The sequence below is a fragment of the Nicotiana tomentosiformis genome, chromosome 1, assembly GCF_000390325.3.
Source record: "Nicotiana tomentosiformis chromosome 1, ASM39032v3, whole genome shotgun sequence".
Taxonomy (NCBI): Eukaryota; Viridiplantae; Streptophyta; class Magnoliopsida; order Solanales; family Solanaceae; genus Nicotiana; species Nicotiana tomentosiformis.
Window position 1 is genome coordinate 50,048,071 of NC_090812.1, and position 21,621 is coordinate 50,069,691.

At 36.8% G+C, this 21,621-nt stretch overlaps 1 protein-coding gene across 2 annotated transcripts; it reads left to right on the forward strand.

Moving 5' to 3' along the window:
- Positions 1-1,810: 1,810 nt before the first annotated feature.
- On the forward strand, positions 1,811-20,959 carry LOC104100056 (acyl-CoA hydrolase 2). 2 transcript variants are annotated; one of them, XR_011410418.1, is made up of 18 exons: positions 1,811-1,993; positions 2,201-2,293; positions 2,955-3,022; positions 3,122-3,203; positions 3,519-3,565; positions 3,676-3,801; positions 11,929-12,006; positions 12,134-12,221; positions 13,591-13,703; positions 14,428-14,490; positions 14,573-14,628; positions 17,280-17,384; positions 17,518-17,574; positions 18,132-18,233; positions 19,633-20,112; positions 20,199-20,247; positions 20,357-20,425; positions 20,497-20,595. XR_011410418.1 is itself a non-coding variant. In XM_009607215.4 (17 exons), the coding sequence occupies exons 1-17, from the start codon at positions 1,978-1,980 to the stop codon at positions 20,569-20,571; spliced, it is 1,287 nt and encodes a 428-aa protein (XP_009605510.1). In that variant the 5' UTR covers positions 1,812-1,977; the 3' UTR covers positions 20,572-20,959. The 2 variants fall into 2 exon arrangements, 1 of the variants encoding a protein (XP_009605510.1); XM_009607215.4 differs by lacking the exon at positions 19,633-20,112 and having other exon boundaries at positions 1,812-1,993; positions 20,497-20,959.
- The last annotated feature ends 662 nt before the right edge of the window (positions 20,960-21,621 follow it).

Below are 21,621 nucleotides of genomic sequence, written 5' to 3' on the forward strand. Positions count from 1 at the left end.
TGATGACTTTCATCGACTTTTGTTCCACCACTCGTTTGACTTCAAAACATAACACACGACTATCATACTAATAACATAACTCGTAACATAACCTCCTTATCATGTAAAACACTCTGGTCTCATCCCAAAAGTACATGCTATAACATTCTCAATTTGTCGGCTTTCGACGAAACATTATTTTCTTCAATTCCTTTAGTTTCTAAACCTTACAACCCTCTTTGTACTTATTGTTCATGATATTCAATATTATTAACTTCCGAAGTAACATGATTAACTTGCTTTATATATTTTTAAAAATGATCTCATTTTTGGATCCTACATTAGTTTGCTCACGATGTAGTTTTACATAAAAAAAATAAAAAAATATAGGGTGTAACATATGCTTTAGGGAAAAGGTGCCTGACTTCTTCCACGTATCACTGAATCATCGAGTTTTGTGGGTAAATTCTTGAAACTTGGTCAATAAAATACATGCAGGACCCAAACTGTTGCTTCTAATATAAGAGAAAAATAATGGGTACATTCAATCCACGCATACAGATCCAAAATAGGTGTGTTCCCAATATTGGATGTTTGATATCAAATAATTTACTTCTGAAAGTTAAAAGTTGTAAATTAAAGTGAAAATATATACTACCAGTTAATCACAATTAAGTAGTAAATGGAAAAGGATCATGACCGAAAAAGAATATTAAGGAAATCATCGAGTAAATAAAAATTATACCTTCTCTAAGATTTTAATTTCTTACATGTGATGATAATACAATTCAACATATTATTAGGTCATAAATCTAAATCTACTCTTTATCAAAAGTAATTTACACGTCTTTATCTTTGGGGTTGTTACACAAATAGCAAATCATATTTACTGTTTATTTTTTGTAGTAGGTATATATATTGTGCGTTTGGACATAAGAACTGTAAAATTCCAAAAAAGTGAAAAAAATTTCAAGTGAAAATGATATTTGAAAATTAGAGTTGTGTTTGGACATGAATATAATTTTGGGTTGTTTTTGAAGTTTTGTGAGTAATCTGAGTGAAAATTTTGAAAAACAGCTTTTTGAAATTTTTTAAAAATTCCAAATGCATCTTCAAGTGAAAATTGAAAATTTTATTAACAAATGTTGATTTCGAAAAAAAGTGATTTTTTTTTTTTTTTAAAAAAGGAAAAAATTTCTTATGTCCAAACGGGCTCATAAATTATTCGTCAGCTATTTTGAGTTTAACAAATTAGATGGACAATTATTTGAGTTAATTGTTCAAGATACTATGCACTCCCTGACAACTTCAATTTTTGAAAGAGATTATTACACATTAAAATTCATACAAATAACACGTATCTTATAGGTTTGGAGTAAATTTTCTTTTTCTTGTATGCTATATTATTATGTGCATAACTTACTAAAATTTTTATCGTCCTATTTTACTAACATCCGAAATTAAAGTCTAGCTTATTTCGTGAGTTTCCCGTCTTTCACTAGTGAAGTGAAATGCTTAAACACCATCGATAACATAGTAAGTAGTAGTATTCCTTTTCCCTTTCCATCCTTCCTCACCTCTGGGGTAATAAGTTTTTATTTTTTTTAAAAAAACCATACCCCACATCGCCCTCATCCAAAAGATAAAAAATGGGCACAGAATTCAAAAAAGCCAGAAGTGAAAACATATTTGTTGTAATTGTCCTATTTGTAAATAATTTTCCAAATTGGACACGTTTAAAATTGGTACTCTAATTAGGAATGCAAAAACGTGTGGCAAATTTAAATTTACCGTGTCTTTTCCGCCGCATCTGGTATATGTAGGCCTTCGTATTAACATCCTTTCTAAATTCAGCCTAAATAACTGGCAGTGCTCCATTGGCAACAACCGTTACTGTATTAAAATCACTCTTTATATTGACTTTCTTTTTTCCACTGAAATTCTTGAGTGTTAACCCTTTTCGACAGTTTCTTGGTTTATCCCTCTGGTGATTCAAACATGGATACTGAATCGGGTAAATCCTTGTCTTATTTCTGTGAAATTGTTCCACGTTAAATTATTCATTAGCTTCTCGAACTAGTTCGGTATTTGGAACTCACTTGATCTAATTGATTAATTAGAGTTCTTTCTTGGTCTTGTTTTTGTTATTTTCTTTGTAATTATTAGAATTCTGTAAGAAAAACACATGTAAAAATTTCTGATGGATTTGGGTTTTGTGTAGTGATTGAGTTCTTGGGTGACGTGCCATTGTTGCAGAGGCTGCCTAGTTCTTCCCTCAGAAAAATTGCCCAACTCGTCAAGGTTAAACATTATGGTAATTTCGTTCTTATTTTTCCCGAGTCTCCCATAACTTTGAACTTAGTACTTTTTATTCTGTCCTATATAGGTATGACCTTCAGAAGTTATCAGGAACTGAATTTTATGTTTGTTGTATTAACATAACAGTGAAGGATTTAATATTTGACTAATCAGTGTATAGTTAATGACACAGCGTGATAGTATCAGAGTTTCAGCTATAGTACTTCTCTACTAGGTTGCTCAATGTTTGATAAAGTCTAATAATCTCTCTTGTTATACAGGAATCTTCTACCTAAAATGAAATAATTATAGTTTATAGTGGATTTATTTTCCTTATAACTATAACAAGACAATGAAGATTCTTTATCTGCCAATTTATAGCTATTTTATTTCTCTTTTTGGAGAGTTAACACATTTTAGCTCTTATTTCTACTTCTTGGAAGTGGAATGGTTGCTGTTCCTTTAGGGGGTAACAGAAAGACTTGGGGCATTTGCTTCTGGTCATGTGGCCTATACCAGTTGGAGAATCCATTTTTTCGGGTTGTCTTCTGGCCATATTGCTAGGCTGGAGCAAGACATAGATATTGCAATTCAATAAGTCTGATAAAAGATATAAGATCATGATTGACACATCTCTTTTTTTTTTTTTTCCAATTCATTTTGTGTTTTCATTGCAGATCGTGGAGATTATGTAATCCGCGAAGGGGAAGCTGGGGATGGAGTTTACTTCATATGGGATGGAGAGGTATATCTGAGTGTTATTTTTGCTGTAGTTGTTCTGGATGTATATGAATATAAGTCATGAGATTGAACTTTTCTATTATTATGGTAATACTATTTCCAGGCTGAAGTCCGGGGTTTCAGCCAGGCTGATGATGAAAATCGTCCTGAATTCCAGCTGAAAAAACTTGATTATTTTGGTCATGGTGAGATGCACTTTCTCATCTTCATATATATATATTTTGCGTTTCTTGATTTTCTCACCAACTTCCAAATTCGAGGAATTTTTAAATTGACTATCTTGCCCTGTTATGGCCGCTACTCAAGTGTAATAACTATTTGCCGTATAAATATTTTATATGTCCGCTTTAGAGTTCAGATTCAGTTACTATCCCTCTGCAGGTCTCCTTTTTGGCCTCTCTTAGTAGTACAGTGATGTTCTAGCACTTTTAGACTTTCAATCTTAATGTTTGGTTAAATCAAAAGTGGTGGGTGATAACACGGTTCCGATGTTATGGCAGGTTTAGCGACATCTAGACAGCAAGCCGAGGTGATCGCATTGTCTAAGGTACTGTCTCTTTCCAACTATGCAACAGTTTTTTTTCCGTATTTACTTCATGATGTCCAAAGCATTCTGCATCTAATGTTGTAGTTATGTTAAACTTTCTCTAATGGCAGCTGACATGCTTTGTGCTGCCTCATGAGCATAATAATCTGCTCCAGCCCAAATCAATCTGGAACGCAGACAAAGAAAGAGATAAGTGCCCACTTGTGGAGCGCATATTGCACTTGGATTCTATAGAAGTATGTTATTCATAACCTAATCATTGACCTCCCGTTCCTTTTACTTAATATGTTGGCCATGAAGTTTTTGTATTCTTTCCTTATTTCTATTTGTTAAACTTACTTATCTATGCCAATTTATGTACCTAAGTTAGCCTCCTATGAGATGCTATGGCCTTTAACAAAATTTTGGAGTTTAATCTCCATCATGTTTCTGGCTTTGGAACCTGTACGCATGATTCTCAATGCTTAAGCTTTCTCTCCCCTTTCCTCCCCATCTAGAGATATGGGCCTGCACCTGTTAGCTGATGGTGTTAACTAGCGAGTAGTTCGGATGTAAAGGCAAATGGGTTTCCCTGCATGTTAGAAAAAAGAGACTTCATTGACTTGTATCCAGAAGATACTGCTAATAAGTGGCTTTGAGTTCTTAACTACTTGGAACTAATAGAGGATCCTTTTTTTTTTGGTTTAAAAGACTACATTCTATTAATTAACGAGGTAATACAGGGAGCATCTGCTTAGAAGCAGTTGTACAAAAAGTTTGAACGACACTACTGTTGCTGTTTGCATGTGGATGGTCAGCGCCATGTTGAGCTACTGCTCTATTACAAAAAGATGGTTTTTGTTGTTACTACAGAAGCTACCAAAAAAGGGTTACAAAAAGGAACTGTTGAGCATGGTGTTGTAGGAGTGGTTGTAGGAATGTGCCTACGTCTGCGGCATCCCCATTTATCTTCAAGCATGTCTTCCAGTAGAAAGTTTGGTGGAGTTGGCAAAAAGGTGATGTTGCTGCCCATCATTTCCATTCCAAAATGTGCTAGTCTATCTGCTACTGTGTACAGCTCCCTGTAAGTGTGAACTATGGACGTATCACTCATTGACTGGATCAGGGATCTGCAATCATTAAGCAAATGTGAGTGTATTGTGGATGTACTGGTAAGCATGGTAACTACCTCTGTGGCGTCCGTGTGGATTTGAAGTGGTGTGAGGTTGTGAGCTGCTGCTAGTTGTAATTCTCGAAACAGTGCCATGAGTTCTATATTAATGACGTTAGTTGCGGGATAGTTTCTAGCATAGCCCATCACCCAATCCCCATTTGTATCTCTGAACACCCCCAAACCCAGCATTATTATTAGACGCTTTGAGTGCCCCATCATTGTTTAATTTGAAATAGCCCATTGGAGGGGGTTCCCATTTAATATACATTGGTAATGATTGTTTTTTATGTGGAACTATTGGTTAGATAATAAAACTCGGTTGCAAGTTGAGTTATAGAAGTAATGTTGGGTGTACATTTGGAATGTTCGAAGATGTTTTTATTTCTAATATTCCACAAATGCCATAAAGTGAATGGAAAAATTATATGATGAGGTATTGAAGCTCTAGTGGTGAAACTATGTGGTCAGATAATTTTTTTGAGCCGCTCATAGTTGGGAAGTGTTGCATACTTAATATTTTGTATGAAACTTCCCAATTTCATGGCCTGCCAACAGTGTCTTGCGTTAGGGCAGTTGAATAGAATATGGCTAATTGTTCTTTGTGTACTTGGCATAGAGTACATAGGTTGGAAGAGAGGATTCCGAGTCTATGTAGGTAGGAGTTGGTTGGAAGACGGTTATGGCTTATTAACCAAAGGAATGATTTAATTTTTGGTGGTAAGTTTAGCCTCCATATCCATCCATGAAGATTTGGAAATTGAGTGGAGTGTGTGAGCACTTTATAGCAAGAACTAACTGTGAATTGGCCTATTGGGCTAAGGCCCCAAATGATGCAATCTGGGCGAATTGAATTGAACGGTAAATAAACACTATTGATCTTTTCTATTAAGGCTGGTGGTAGCTCAAAGGAGGTGGCTAGGGATGTGTCATGGCCATTATTGAGTACCTCTTGGATGGTTAATTGGTCCTCGTTGTGTTGTAGAGGGCCCTCAATAAGTGTACGAATATCATATTTGAGGCTAATCAATTTTCTGTCCAAAACTTTATGTGGGTGCCTTGTGTGACATGCCACACTAGTCCTTTTTGGCACGCTTGCCATCCAGTGGTGAGGTGCTTCCAAAGTGTTGATGATTTTGCCAATGGCCTCTTATTATTGTGTATATATTTGGACAAAAGTATCGAAGCCCAAAGTGTTTGGGGGTTATGAAATAATCTTCAGGCTGTACTCGCAAGTAGTGCTTTATTTTTTCCCCTAAGTTTTTGGATTCCTAGTCCCCATGATCTTTTGGGTTAGTAACATAGTCCCATTATAGTAAGTGAAGTCGTTTTTTTTGAGCTGTTGTGCCCCAAAGAAAATTCTTTTGAAATGATTCTAATCGATTGATTATATAATTTGGGAGAGCTATGAATTGTATTATATGGTTTGGGATGGAATTAAGGGTTGCTTTGATAAGAGTCGTACGCCCTGCCAATGATAGATGGTTTGTTTTCCAACCTGCTAGTCTGTTTTTGAAATTGTCGATAATAAATTGAAAATCCTTCTTGGTTGGTTTGGCATTGAAGATTGGGAATCCTAGATATTTTCCAAAAGACTTGCCTTCCACCATGTTAAAAGATGTAAGGACCAAATAATTTTCTGCAGGTTTTACATATTTGGAGAAGAAAACTTTTGACTTTTCAAAATTAAGTTTTTGGCTTGAAATATGAGTAAAGTGTTCAAGTTGGTCGATAATAGCATGGCAACTGGTGTTAGTAATTTTTGAGGCTAATATAATGTCGTCTGCAAAAAATAAGTGTGATATAAGGGGGGACTTTGGTTTGAGAGACTGGCTTCCATTGATTGTAATCGACAGCCATGTTAATGTTGCGTGAAAGCATCTCCATGCACATTATGAAGAGATATGGTGAGAGGGGGTCTCCTTGCCTAATACTTCTGGTGGGAGTGAAGAAATGTGTTGGGGTGCCATTGATAGTTATCGAAGTTGTTGGTGTGGTTACACACGACATGATGAGTGTAATTAAATGGTCAGGGAAGTTAAAGTAGGTTAGGGTCTGACGGATAAAAGTCCATTCAAATCTATCAAAAGCTTTTTCAAGGTCAATTTTTAAAAGCATGTTAGAGCCTTTTGATTTCGAGTTACGGAAGTGATGAAGCAATTCTTGCACGATGATTGCATTGTCTGCAGCTCTACGATTTTTTTGGAAACTAGACTGAGTTGGGTGAATAATGTTATCGAGTAAAGGCTTAATACGATTAACTATAGTTTTTGTAATGACCTTATAAATGGTATTACATAAACTAATTGGTCTAAAGTGGGCAGTGGTGGATGGGCTTTTAATCTTAGGAATTAAGCAAATATAAGTTTTATTTAATTGTTGAGTAATGTGTCCATTTTGAAAGATGTCTTTACAGAAAGGAAGTACAGAGTGCTTAATTTGAGACCAATATTTTTGGAAGAATAGTTAGTGGGTGTAGTCCGTCTGGGCCTGGCGATTTTAAAGGTTGGAATGAAAAAATAGCGTCAATGATTTCTTTGTCAGCTACTGGAGTTAGTAAATAGTTAGCTTGTTCATGTGGAATTGTATTAAAAGAAGCTATTGGGTGCTTATATTTAGCCTTAGTATGAGACGTAGTGTATAATGCTTGGTAATAGTCCACTACTAAATTTTTTAATTCGACATGATCTGTAATCTAATTACCCATATTGTCTTATAGAGCAGTTATGTGATTGCGTCTCCTACGTTTTAAGGTTGATAAATGGAAGAATCTAGTATTTGCGTCGCCATCATTAAGCCAGTTCACTCTAGATTTCAAATTCCAAAAATCTTCTTCAAGTTTCAAGATATTGTTGAATTGCATTTGAAGGTCCTGCTCGAGCATTTGTAAAAAGTTACTGGTAGGGTATTTATTTGATTTTTGTATGCCCGCTAAACGTGCTTGAATATGCTTTTTTTGGTGAAAAATATTCCCAAAAGTATCTTTGTTCCAGAATTGTACAAGGTCAATAAACTCCTCAATAATTTCTATCAAGGGAGGTTTTTTATTCCACACATGGTTGATTAGTTGAGGAAAATCATGATGGGATAACCACATCGTTTCGAACCTAATGGTACTAGTTCTTGGCAGAGCATTTTTTGGAGTGTTAATAATAACGGACTATGGTCAGAGTGAATTCTAGGTAAGTGTTGCACTTGTGCCTCCGGAAAAATATTAAGCCATTCATAATTGGCTACTATTCTATCTAATCTTTCAAGAATTAAGGCACCCTTTCTACGTTTATTAGTCCACGTATATTTACTACCTCTAAAACCTAGGTCTAGTAGGTTACAATAATTAAAGCAATTTAATATTTAGTCTGCCCTAGGGTTGTTTATAGGACAACCACCAAATTTTTCATTAGAGTATAGTATCTCATTAAAATCGCCCCCCACTAACCAATGACCCTTATAAGTATCTGCTATAAACATTAGATTTTGCCATAGTAATTTTCTATTATTTAAGATATTACTAGCATATATGCCTGATAACATAAAAGAGTGTCCTTGAGGACATACCTGCACCATGCAGTGGATCTCCTGATTAGTGAGGGCAGTTTCAGTGACATGCACAATATTGTTATTCCACAAAACCACTATACCTCCTGCTTGGCCCTTCGCTGGAGCTTGTGAAAATCGAAATCGTCTCGTAGCATGGCATGATCAGCAAGGTGTGTTTCTAAGAGAACTACCAGTGGTGGCTTATAATAATTGAGCATCGATCTAAAGTTTTGCCTAAATTCCGAAGACTGTGCCCCTCGGCAGTTCCAGATGACAAATTCATAGACTTAGTGCGTGTGGGTGGTGCTAGTGGAGTCTGATGAGGCTCCTCCAGAGTTGGTGTCTCCTCCATGTGTGATGGGGTCAATTCCCTGAGCGTTGGGGTTATCACTACAACAAATTTCCCTGTCTCCGGGTTTACTGTTGGACGTAGCTTGATCAAGCATTTGGTCACTTCTTGAGGGCAGTTGAGCAATATGTTTTTGGCGTGGTGCTCCTTTAGAACGGAGATATGGCAAGCCCCTAGCCACACTGGTTCCGTTCTTGTTTCCCTCATCTCGTCCATAACTGCTACGATTTTCTGGGGTGTGAGAATTTCTTGGTCGTTTGGAGTTGGTGGTTGTGGGCTCATGGAGCTTGGTGTGGGGGTAAGTGGTTCGAATGGGCTCATTGGTGACAGTGGTATCAATGGTTGCTGCATGTAAGCGTAGTCATGTATCCATGGGATGGGAAATTGTGTTGTCGGGTAGAATGGTAACTCCTCGTAAATGTTCATCTGATAGTGGCTGCTTTGAAGTGGAGGGGTGTTCCATGTGTAGTGGTATGGCTGGGGTTGATGGTGTATCCCCCATATGGGTGAAGGATTTGTTTGTGTGTTTGCCCACTGGTACTGTTCATATAGGTTCATGGCAGCCGTCATTCCTTTCGTTACTCTCTGTGCTAGGTCCTGGGGATTTTGGAGACGAATGATCACTTCTTGGTTGTTCACTATCATTGAGAAGGTCAATGCGTGATTTTGTAACCCCATCTCGAGCCAAGATTGGGGTGGAGTGAAGGGATTTGGAGTTTGAGAGGTGTAGATTACCGGATAATTCTGGGGTGGTGGAGTTTGGTTGGCCATTGTTGGTGGAGAGAGGAACTGAAGATTGAGTGGTCTGTATGGGAGTTGGGAGGGACGTTGATGATGAGTTCTGAGTGGGAATGTTGGTGCATTGTATGGAGAGTGTTTGAAATAGAAGAAGAGAATTGTTGCGTGTGAGAAGAGGAGAATAATGATTTTGTGGCAGTATTAGTAGTGGATGGAGGTGGAGGAAGGCAGTGGAGTATATTGTTCTTGTGTTTTGGGCTGTTCACGTGGGCTGCTTTTGTGGGATATTATTTGCATAGAGGCAGTAGATTGTAGATGGAGTGGTGTGTTGGGCTTTTGATCTACCATTTCTAGGTCATGATTGCCTACTAGTAATGTTTGCCGGCTTGTGTGATCCGGTAGAGGGTGGTTGTTTAACGGAATGGGATTGGTGGTGTGTGGAGGTGGTGTTAACGTGGCAGTTTGTGGCGTGTGCATAATGTCCATGTAGTCACTGTTCATAGTGGTAACGTGTGAATTAGGGTTTGTTTGTATATGGGTTTCTTTGGGTGAGTAAGATAATTGTGGTGATTCTTTGGGCCGGCTAGAGTCTGTGTGGGCTGCTTCAGCTTGGGCCTCTAATTCAAGGTCTGGGCTATTCTGATGCTCGTTATTAGTCATCTCTATTAAGGTAGTGTGTTCGTTTAGAATATTAAAGTTGTTATTAAGCACTAATCCAGTTGGCTTAACCGATTGTTTAGTAGTTGATGGGGCATTAGGTTTTGGGGAGAAAGATTTAGGAAGCATACCTGGGAGTGTCTCGTATGTCTCCTCTGACTTCGACCTTGTGGTAGTGTTCCCATTAGGGTCTAGACGCTGTGGTGATGTGCGTGCTGCGGTGTTCCTGTTTTGTATATGTTGGTGTCTCCCTTGTTGGTTGGTGGATCTTCGAGGGAAGACTACAGTTTTCCATTCTGAGTCATTTTGTTGATTTTCAGATGTAAGCTTGGGAGTTGACGATTGGTGTGGTAGTATGGTATTTGAAGGGGGGTGTACTGGACTATGGGGACAAATAATCCATGTGTGACCTAGTCTTCCACAACTAACACATAACATGTTTAAACCTTCATATAGTATTTGTTGACGGTATGTCCCAATAAAGACATGGGACTTTAATGGTTGCTCTAGTGGCACTTCGATGCAAATTCGAGCATAACGGCCACGAGAAGTAGCCGATGTGCATGTATCAATTTTCAATAGTTTGCCGAGTTTGTTTCCTACTTTTTGTAAGATTTCAAGGTCATAGAACTCTGTTGGAAGCTCGGGGAGTCAAGTCCAAATTGCTGTGTATGTGAGATGCGTTGTTGATGCTAGGAATTTAGGTTCCCATCGTCGTACTGAAAGGAAGTGGTTTAATACAAACCACGGTCCATTGTGCAGTGCTTTGTTCATGTTTTCCTCATGTTGATATTTTATTAAGAAAAATTCATTTCCTAGGTCAATGAGTGATAGTGTTTCAGTAGGTTTCCACATAGTTTGCAGTTTTTGCTTGAGAGATAAGTGACCCACTTTGCGTCCAAAAACTTTAACTATAATAGAGTATTTCCAAGGATGATAAAGTCTGGATTTGTCTGTACTGGAGATGGGTATAAAATTGTCCGTCGGTTCTTGTAAAACTTCGTCAGACATGTTAATGTGTGATTGGGTATTAGAAATTGGTGGTAGTGACATAGTATGGTTATTTAATAGTGTCTGCATAAATGAAGGGTGGTTGTTATTGGTGGTTGAGTCATCTATATTCATGAGACTCAGATCTGGGGGTTCTGGGTTGGTTATTGGAGGAATATCTGTCATGGTGCTGTTGAAGAAGAAAGGAGTTGGTATATTAGGTTAGAGGAAAAATTTCTAGTGAGAGGTTAGAGCATCTCTCTCTAGATGTTCCATTATGGACTTCTAACTACTAGGAAAAAACTACTAAGTTTCTTTTTATATTATTTTTCTAAGAAACAATTTTATTCAAAAATAACTGCAGCACCAAGGAGGTAATGAGTGTATACAGAAAATCTCACAGGACTTGACTCCTTTATGTGGGCAAGGAGTCAATGAAGTCCAATGCAATTTCTATATCATTTACAACATTTGACCTCCTTCCAATAGTTTAAATTGAAGCATCAGTGATTTTTGCCTAACATATTGTTGGCAGTATCCAAAAAAGGAACTTCCTGGGGGATAGCTGGTGATATTATTTCATTCTTTACCATTGCACATTGAACTCCTAGTCACTTGTCTTTCTTTTGTGAGATCATGGTTCCATTTATTTCAAATGCTTCCTTTAGCTAGATCTGTTAAAGGCTCGATTTTCTTAAGAAAGTAGATACTTGTTCTTATGACTGCTTGAATGTGTTTTTTGATAAAGCATGTTTGAATGTGTTATTCAAGATTATTTGGTAGATCAGGATAATTGCTATTCTATCACCATGCACTTGCTAATTGTTTGCCTTCGGAACATTTCTTTTCTGAAGTTTTGATGTTTCACTGTATTCCCAGTTCAGTGTCCCCCTCCAAATGAGGAATATTTGGGAATTCTAACAAAATGTTTTGTTGAAGGTGAACATTTTCCAAGGTATAACATTGCCAGATGCCCCCAAATTTGGGAAAGTGTTTGGAGGCCAGTTTCTTGGGCAGGTAAAATTGAAATGTTCTCTTTCTCCACCACACCGTAGATCACCCACTTCTATTGTGGTTTAGCTTCATATGACTGAAGACCTCTTTGTGAATAATTATGCTTCATTCTCTATACTCTAATATGCAGGCATTGGCTGCAGCATCAAAAACTGTTGATTTTCTCAAGATTGTTCATAGTTTGCATGCCTATTTCCTTCTCGTTGGGGATCTTGACAGTAAGTAACTTCTCTTTATTATTTGATACTTTAAGCACCTCTTTTTTAACCTTTCTAATGTTTAATGATGCATAACTGCTATGCTACATCTGAAATAAACAGCCAATTTAAGCTAATACTCGTTTCTTTGTATTCCTTGGGAATCATTGCCAAAGCGCACAGCTGTATGATTTGATGAAACTTATCCGTATTTCTGCTTAAGATAATTCTCACATGCAGTCATTTCATTATGGGGTGTGGATGCAACAGTAATATTAAGCTTTTCAGTTTTTCATTGTTTAAGAGAACAGTCGTATGACTTTCAAATTTAAGGATTCATCCTAATGTTGAGGATTTCCCCTCCCTATAAAGTTAGAGAAATTTAAGCTAACCATTCATCTAGTGTTGTTTTGGAGAATCGGATATTCTTCCCTATTTATGAGTGGATGTGCATGAAATATTTTATGTCTGCTTGTGTTCAGGTTCCAAGAGGTACAATGTGTGCACAATTACGGGTTTGCATAATGCGGAACTGAAAAGAGAGATTTGTCTATGTTAATAACCTTAACTTTTTAAGTAAAAGATAAACGTATTACGACTTTCAGTTTGTCAGTATTCTTTAAAATTTGAACACCCTAAACATTTGGAGCAGAGGTTGGATTAAGACTACTGAAGAAAAGAATCAACTTGCAATGATAAAGCTTTTTAGTGCACTCAACAATTACATAAAGTTTCTTATCCAGTTAAATCATTTAGCCGGTTTTATTTTCCTTTGTCCACTTATTGTGTGCTAAGGTGGATGTTAGAAACTAGAATGATTTCCCTGCACCCAACCCCCAAAGAGAAGCCAATGAAAGAGGATGAGAGGCCCAGTGTGGGGCCAGGAGAATGATAAACATCCAATCTGCAGGCATTAGGTATTTTTCAGAAGCTCCAAGTTCTGCTTATTAAAATTTTTTTATGCATTTTAAAATGAACCACCTTGCTAACTTTTCTTAGAATTTAAGGTGTTTTGATGAAGGCTCATTTCATATGCTGTGATGATAGGCTCGTTTCATACTCATTTCAAACAAACGTCTTCTGTTGCTAACTTGCTGCATGTGCTGTTCCTTCCGGAAGTCTTAGGATTTAAAGTCGTCAACTATTTATGAAATATGTTTTGTTTATTGACTTTCTAAATGATTGCCGTTAGATTGAGGACAGTTCACTAATTTCATGGCTAGTTGTTCTGGTCTTTCTCATGTGTTCCAGACTGAGGAGTCAGCTCAGTGGGGTAAAGAGTATTTAATCCCAATCAGAAGTATCTATATAGACCTCTTTTTTCGTTTGCCAATGTAAATCCAGTTGTCTAAAAACTCGTATCTTACCCGTCCCACACTTATGACTGTAGTTCCAATCATATATCAAGTTTACCGTGTACGTGATGGAAAGAGCTTTGCTACACGGAGGGTGGATGCGATTCAGAAAGGGAATGTCGTATTCACATTGCTAGCTTCATTTCAGGTGATGATCAACTTTTCTTCAAATTGGTCACATCTTAGGATACCCATTTTTATGGTTCGGTTTTGTAATTCAGCATAAATATGTAACCTAATTAATATGATTGTATATAGCAAGTTGATTATTCAGCATACATTCATGTGAAGGCATAAACGTGCATGCTATGTAACGAGGATTTGTGGTAAAAAAACAAACCCTGAAGAAAATGCATTCAGGAGAAGTATCAGCTTAGAAAGCATAGTTGTGAGTGAATTCGACATAACTTGGATTTCTGTTGCATCGTTGTTCCTATTCGTCATCTGTGGATATCATGTTGGCATCACATGTTGACATTAATTTCTAACCTTCTAATCTCACATTATAACGGAGAAAGTTTCAAGAAAATTAGCAAGCTTCACTAGGGAAGACTATTGGATCAGCTCTTCAAATTTCAGTCATTTCTCAAATGCTTGTTCTGCTCATTTTGAAGTCCTACCACGGAATAACTATTCTAATTTCTTCTTGATTCAACTGCTGCCCTCCCACAAAACCCCCACACTTTACAATGATGAACGGGTACTTTGATGGATCACTTGTTTTGCCTGGAATATTGCAGTAACTTTCTGGTTAGGTGCAACTTTATGTGATGCACTTTTATGTTTTCATTACACCATTATTTTTGATTGGCTGTTATGTTTGTAATATTGTTTTTGAAACTGCATGTACTATTGGTAAAATAATGTGACAGAAAGATGAAGATGGATTTGATCACCAGCAAGCACAAATGCCTGATGTGCCTGATCCAGAAACGGTAACGTGCTTATAGTTCTGTTATCTCTGCAACCTTGTTCGGAACCTCTTCTTCTTACACTTCTATTGAAACCGAATTACAGCTTTTATCAATGGAAGATTTGAGAGAAATGCGCAAAACTGATCCTCGGCTTCCCAGGTTGGACTCTGCCTACTAAGTGCTGTTATGTCACTATAATGTTTTAAGTATTTATTATAATTTGGTGTGCACGTATACTCTCTGGGAACTTCTTGTAAATTAGTGTGGTGGCTAGGCTTGCTTCGAGAAAACCATTTAAAATTATCTGGTGGAAGAGGAAGTAATTTACCAAATCGTATGGGATACATTACTGAATCTGAATGTATGCCTTTGGAAGTGTAGTTTCTCCAGCTTGAACTGTCTTATATCTCTTGAATACTTTGGCTTCAAAGTGGATGTTGTAGTACAAGTTTTTGGTTAGTCATGAATCTTATTACACATTTCTCACGGCAAGCCTGACTAACCACATCTTCACTTTTAGAAGAAATGAAATAATAATGACATTCAGTTGGGGTTGCATGGGTTCTTTCTCAAATCGGAAGTGCTAAGGTTTAGTTAGAACCTGTGAGTCTGAAATTGAATGAAGACCGAGTACCAAATAATGAATGACTTGATGGAGCAGAGCTGCTTCAGTTTAGATAGAAGAGAAAAGACCTGGGGAAAAATCTGTCCAGATGTAAAGAAATGGAAATAATGCAGAATTACTTGGAGCTGGAGGGAGATAAAGAAAGAGGTGTATAAAAGATGTGGCGGTGTTGGATGAAAAGAGATGAGAAATAGGGCTGGGTACTAGCAGAGGAGGAAGAAGTGAAACTGGACTTGTGACAGAAAAGGAATAACAGGAAAAAGGAGAATGAGATGACGAAAGAGGAGAATAGATGCTGCAGCATTGGGAGGAGCCCTCAAGTGGGATGATGGAGGGAGGAGAAGATATATGTAACACGGTTCGACACATTAAAACCATGAGATCCATACTATGTATCCATTAGTATAGATGCTGCAGTTTTGGATGAAAACAGATAAGAAAAAAGGGTACAGGCGGAGGAGAGAAGAAGTGAATTGGACAAGAGAAGGGAATAACAAGAGAGGGAGGAAATATCTGCAACATGGTTCCACAAATTTGTGCACTGACATTGCTCATCTCATCCTTAAACGAGGTAGTTTAACTCCCATTTTGGAGGAAAATGCCATTAGCTAAGGCCATTAATGCAAGGCTTCAAAGAATCAGCTCCTTTCTGCTGCTTTCAAAGATGTAAGCTAAATATAATGGAACACCTATAAATTGTTTCTTTGTAGATAGAAGCAACTGACAGTGATGGACACAAAAACTAATAATAATGTTCTATAATGAATCTAAGATACTTTGGTATAGCAAGATGGTACCTCTTGTGACAAATACGTCATAGTTACACTTTCCAATCCTTTCTGGCCTAATTCACTTTATGCTACTTCTACTCGGACTTTCATGCTTAGCACCTAGGAAAGAATCTTAACCAAAAAAGTTACTACAAAGGATAAAAACCCTGGAGAAAATCACAAAAATTATAGCCTGTTTGGCCAAGCTTATAAAATCAACTTATTTTGAGAAGTGCTTTTACTTTTGGTGAGAAGCAGTTTGTGTTTGGCTAATTAATTTGAAAAGCACTTTTGAGCACTAATTAGTCTTTGGCCAAGCTTTTGAAAACTGCTTCTAAGTGTATTTTTCTCAAAAGTGCTTCTCAGAAAAGTGCTTTTGGAGAGATGCTACTTTTTTCTGCTTCTCAAAAACTGCTTCTGCTTCTCCTCAAAAGCACTTTTTTTCCTTCCAAAAGCTTGGCCAAACACTGAGGTGTTTGGCCAAAAGTGCTTTTGGCCCAAAAATAAGCTTGGCCAAACAGGCTATTAGACTACTAATACGCCTCAATCCTAAGTAATTTGGGTTCAGGTATAGAAACCTCACTGACCATGTCGCTCCATTTAAACTCATTTCAGTAAAAAAATAGACTACTTTGGCAAAATATCATTAGAGATGGATGCTTACCCCCCCCCCCCCCCCCCCCAAAAAAAAAAAAAGAATTATCATAAGAGAAGGTTGGAAAATGCTAGATCTGCTTGCACAATTTCGCAATATGAGTAAGGATGCTGCTGGCAGTCTCTTGTTAATAGGAGTATCCTTCTGTGGTATCATTCTGGCTCCCAGTCCAACCACCGAGCTATGGCTTATTTAGCTGTTAAGATATGTAATTCAACTGCCTGAGCTCATTCCATGTGAACAAAGGAACGCATTTGTTTTCTTTTGTTTTTTCGTAAGCAATTGGATTTTTTTTTAGGGAATCGATTTGGGATTACTGTGAGAGAATTAGTTTTTTTTTTTTCTTTTATTGATTGTTCCTTCAAAAAGAAAACAGAACAAGTTGGAACTTGACCTTTTTTTCCTCTTTGAATTCAAATCGTTCATTAGCTGCCATCTTATGGAAGGCATCATGAAGTGGTGGAAGTAACTGTTTAGGCCTTGGCATGACAATAATTATCTTGTCTTTAGCAAGGTTTAATTGAGAATAGACATGTCATTCTTGATCTTAGCACACTAACTTAAGCCTCAAATTATTTTTGACAACTCTAGATTTAATTAATGTGAGGGACAACATATATCAGGATTCAGTGAGTTGCATATTTTCCTACTATATCTTAAGATTTGTAAATTAGGAGCTGCATAAAGCTTTTTTATTCATTTTGTGGTTACTTATTTATGGGATCTTTGGTTAGGTAATGCTAACAGTGAGTTTTGACAGGACATACCGTAATAAGGTTGCTACTGCAAATTTTGTACCCTGGCCAATAGAAATAAGGTTTTGTGAACCTAGTAATGCCACTAATCAGACCAAGTCTCCTCCAAGGTTAGTCATTGCTTTCAGCTATTAATTTCCCTTCCGAGGGACTGTAATTAACTCAACTGGACAGTTCATGTTAGCTTGTATTTAGTAGTGTATCCTCTTCATGTTTGCATCATCTCTTTTCAATGTAATGCAGTTTGAGATATTGGTTCAGAGCAAAAGGAAAACTTTCAGATGACCAAGCTTTACATAGGTAAGTGATTCCTCTTTATCAGTTCTTTCATCTAATTAGCTGAGCTTGTTATGACAAGGAGTAAAGCAGGCTGTTTAGCAGCCTCATCTTATGTACAATTATTTCCCACAAAATTATTGTTTTGAAAATTATTGCACAATCTATTTCCCACAAAATTATTATTCTGAAATTGTTCAAATAGAATATTCTTTTAACGTATCTCATTTAGAGACTCTCGTGAGTTAGATCTGTCATTGTACTAGAATAGCTCTAGTTGTAAAATGAAAGAGTTCTAAAGGACACTTGAGGTACACAAATGAACACGAATTTGTGTATCTGCACTTCTATGTAGACTCCCTCTTGGGATGGTGTATTACTAATATCAGTTCAAAAATTATTTTTATTTTTATTTTAAAAGAAAAATCAGTATTTCTTCCCTATCGGTGCATATTTACCATAAAAAGAAATTGAAATTGGGAACATGTAATTTCTTAGCACACAGAAGTTTCTACATCTAAGTGGAATGAGGCCATAATGCTATCTGCATCTTTTTAATGCAATATTTATGCCGGTTGCAGATGTGTTGCAGCATTTGCATCAGATCTAATCTTTCTTACTGTCAGTCTGAATCCTCATCGGAAGAAGGATTTCAAGACAAGTTCTGTTAGTCTGGATCATTCGTGAGTTCCGACAATTTTTAGACCTTTTTGTTTTTTATTTTATGTACCAGCTTTATATTTATGGGGAATATGTCATTGTTTGCCTAAGCGAGCTTATATGGATGCACTGATACATGCTGTTCTAAGACAGCTTAATGAAGTTCTTCGGGAAATGATTCCCAACTCTTAAACATCAAGCTTCCATGATTCCTTTTGGCCCCTCAAATGTCAAAGTCCAATAGCCGCATCCTTTCCCTCTCACAGCTGGTTCTCTTTACCTCCCATTTCTGTTCTTTCTGATCACCTCGGGCATGCCTAACCACAGAGAGAACTTTCATACCATCTTATCTCTCACTTCCTTTTCATCTTCCTTTTCTCCTTTTTCTTTGGGTATGTCTGGTCTGGATTATAAAGCTGATTCTTATTTCTTATATGAGAAATATGTAGTTATTATTATTAGTTAAAAGGGCGATAACCAGTCACATTTAATCAGAAAAATTATTAAATCAGGTGAGAAAATCTATTCTAAGCAGCCCGCCATGAGTCCGTGAAACCATTGCATCAGCTATGGATAAATGCACAACTTAATGAAGAATAAGAGAGCACAAAAATCAATTTGAGTATATATTATAATAAAAACAAATACGCCTCAATCTCAAGCTAATTGAGGTCGGCTATGTAATTTCTCACCAGCTATGTTACTCTATTTAGACCCGTATCAGTCCAATATTTAAACATTTAGGTACAAATATCAATGTGAATATAAAGAAATAAAATATTTGAGCCTTAAGCAAACAAAACTGAATTGTCAAGGAAATTAAAGAGAAAATAAATTACCAAGAACCTGCTTTTGAAAAAATTTGGCTAGTTTTATTGTAACAAGATGCATGCCAAGAAACAGGTAGAGGAAATGAAGCCACCACATACCTTATCTAAAAAAGAAAAGGGAAATAAAGCCACCACATCGGCTATTTCACCTTTTACTAGAGCTAAATTGATCTAGAGATTTTAAAATTTGGTGGTGTGTGAGAAAATCGTTAAAAGATACCACTCACTTCTTTTAAGAATTCAATTCTGATTAGTAATTTTAATTCAAAACAGTATTATGGTGTTTTTGCTATCACACTTAACTATTATTTTATATTTTATTTTACTCATACAAGTATAGAGCACAGCTCTAAGTCACCTTAAAACTCCATGCCTAGTCAAATTGCAGCACACATAATGGAATAGCACAGGGAGTTAATGAGAAGAACAGGAGAGGGTAGTGGAAGGCATATTTATTTATTTGTTTTTGAGAAGGGTGGAAAGCATATTTATTCTATACTACATATATGCCTATACATGCCTTCTTCCATTGATTCCTCAGCCATGAACTATGGTCTTTTGAAGCAATTGCCATTGCCCTCTGATGGTACAGCTGCCCCTACCTGACACACCCATGGCTGATCCCTGCCTTCGGTTGGGAAAAGAAATAGAAAGGTAGAAAGACAACATAAGGTGGCAGTGGAGGGAGATGGCAGAGTGATGTTGGTAATGGAGGTCCAAAACTAGCTTTACTTTTACCGGTGGGAAGAGTTGCTGGAGTGACATTGAAGTGGTGATGAGTCATCCGCAATGGGGTTAACCTTTCCCAGATGGTGTCAGTTGGACTCTTTTTTGCTAATTACAGCTGCCAGCGGATAGTCTTTATGAGGAAAAATTAATGCATCCAAAGTAGTGATTTCTGTGATCGACATGAAAGATCTGCAAATCAGATCTTTCAGATTCTGAAATGAGTTTGATGGAATTTCCCATGACCTGCTACTCAAAAACCAATTGTTGAAAAGTGGGGCTTCCGTATTGTTTACGTGGAGTTTGAAGTTCAATAGAGTTCAGGGTTGATATTCTTACTTGAGTTGTGAGTGTCTTTCATTGGACTTGTTAAAAGCAGAGCTTTTAATATGCAACTGTACTTATATTTTCACATTTGTTTCCTTTTCCCAGGATGTGGTTCCACAGACCTTTTAGAGCTGATGATTGGATATTGTTTGTGGTAAGAAGGAAAAACTAAAGTACTTATGATGTTATTTAAGAAAGGTCATCCTTCTACTAGTGGTTTCCATTATTTGCAGCTGGAGTTCTAACTGTTTATCATTTTATAGATCACCAGTCCTGCTGCTTATAATGCACGTGGCTTTGTGTCGGGCGAATTGTTTAATAGGAAGGGAGAGGTAAAGCGCTTGATCTGTAACGTGTCTTGCTTTTGTTAATGTACTTATTTTTAATGATTGTTGATCTCCAGCTTGTAGTGTCATTGACTCAAGAGGGCTTATTGAGACCGTTCAGAAAACCACTTTCTGTCCGACCAAAGCTCTAATTCATGCCAAGTTGAATGAGAAAAGAGGATTAGTTACTACAGGTTGATTAACAGTTTAGCTGCAGAACTGCTCAAATAAGTCCGACAGAGGTTGCGAGTGAAGACAGCTACTTAAGTTGTGGACGAGTCCAGAAAATGAGACATGACTGTATCTACATGTTATTATACAAAATGGTCCGCCATTGTTTCTATACCTCTCACCTCACCTTTATATATTACTGAGCCGCCAAAAGAGGCATTGAAATTATTATATTGATCAACCTACGATTGTTAAAATTATTGTTTTTACAAGTTCCACCAAAGAAACTCTCGATGTATCTCAGGGTATATACTGTTCTACATTCACCATTAGAAATAAAAGGTTTGCAAATAATGCTTTGGTTTCAAAGAGGTTAGTTCATGTCATTGGTTAAATTTCTTTAGTTCACTCGTTTATTGACATTTAAGTGTCAAACAAGATTCGGAAGTTTTGTCAACTTATATTAGACGTAGATTTATTTACCATTTCAAAGCCATAGAACGAGCTTTGTGTAGTGGGATCTATTTAATTTGGAATTGAGATGATGTTGAATATTTTAATAGCCTGAAAACAACACTAGATTGTTCGGTTTTTCTTTTTTGGCATTTTGTTTCACAGTTCGCACTTCACACAACTGTTGGAAAACTAAGTAGGCGTTTGGACAAATCTGAGTTGAAGTTGAAAAAGAGTATACAAGTCCAAATAGCTTTTAGTTATGAAGTTTACTTGGAAAAATATTGTAGGAGTTCTATAACTGGAAGTTGAATACTGAAAAAAAAGAATTATTTGAAATAATTCATCTTCCAAGTACTGTGAAATAGAAATAGTTCATAATTTGTGGGTTGCAATTGTAGTTTTCATTTCTTTAGCTATCATAATCTAAGCACAAATATTTTTCGAAAGAAGTATCTCAATACTAATCCAAACGCACAAATTATCTATCCCCCCAAAATTATTTTTCAAAAATACTTTTTAAGAACTAATTTTCGGTTTTTAGTATTTACTCCAAGAATAATCTAATGGAGTTGGAC

Excerpts from the sequence above, each read along its gene's own strand:
- LOC104100056 (XM_009607215.4), top strand. Across the intron at positions 3,023-3,121 it reads ACTTCATATGGGATGGAGAG|GCTGAAGTCCGGGGTTTCAG; the intron begins GTATATCTGAGT and ends TACTATTTCCAG. Across the intron at positions 17,575-18,131 it reads GATGACCAAGCTTTACATAG|ATGTGTTGCAGCATTTGCAT; the intron begins GTAAGTGATTCC and ends TGCCGGTTGCAG.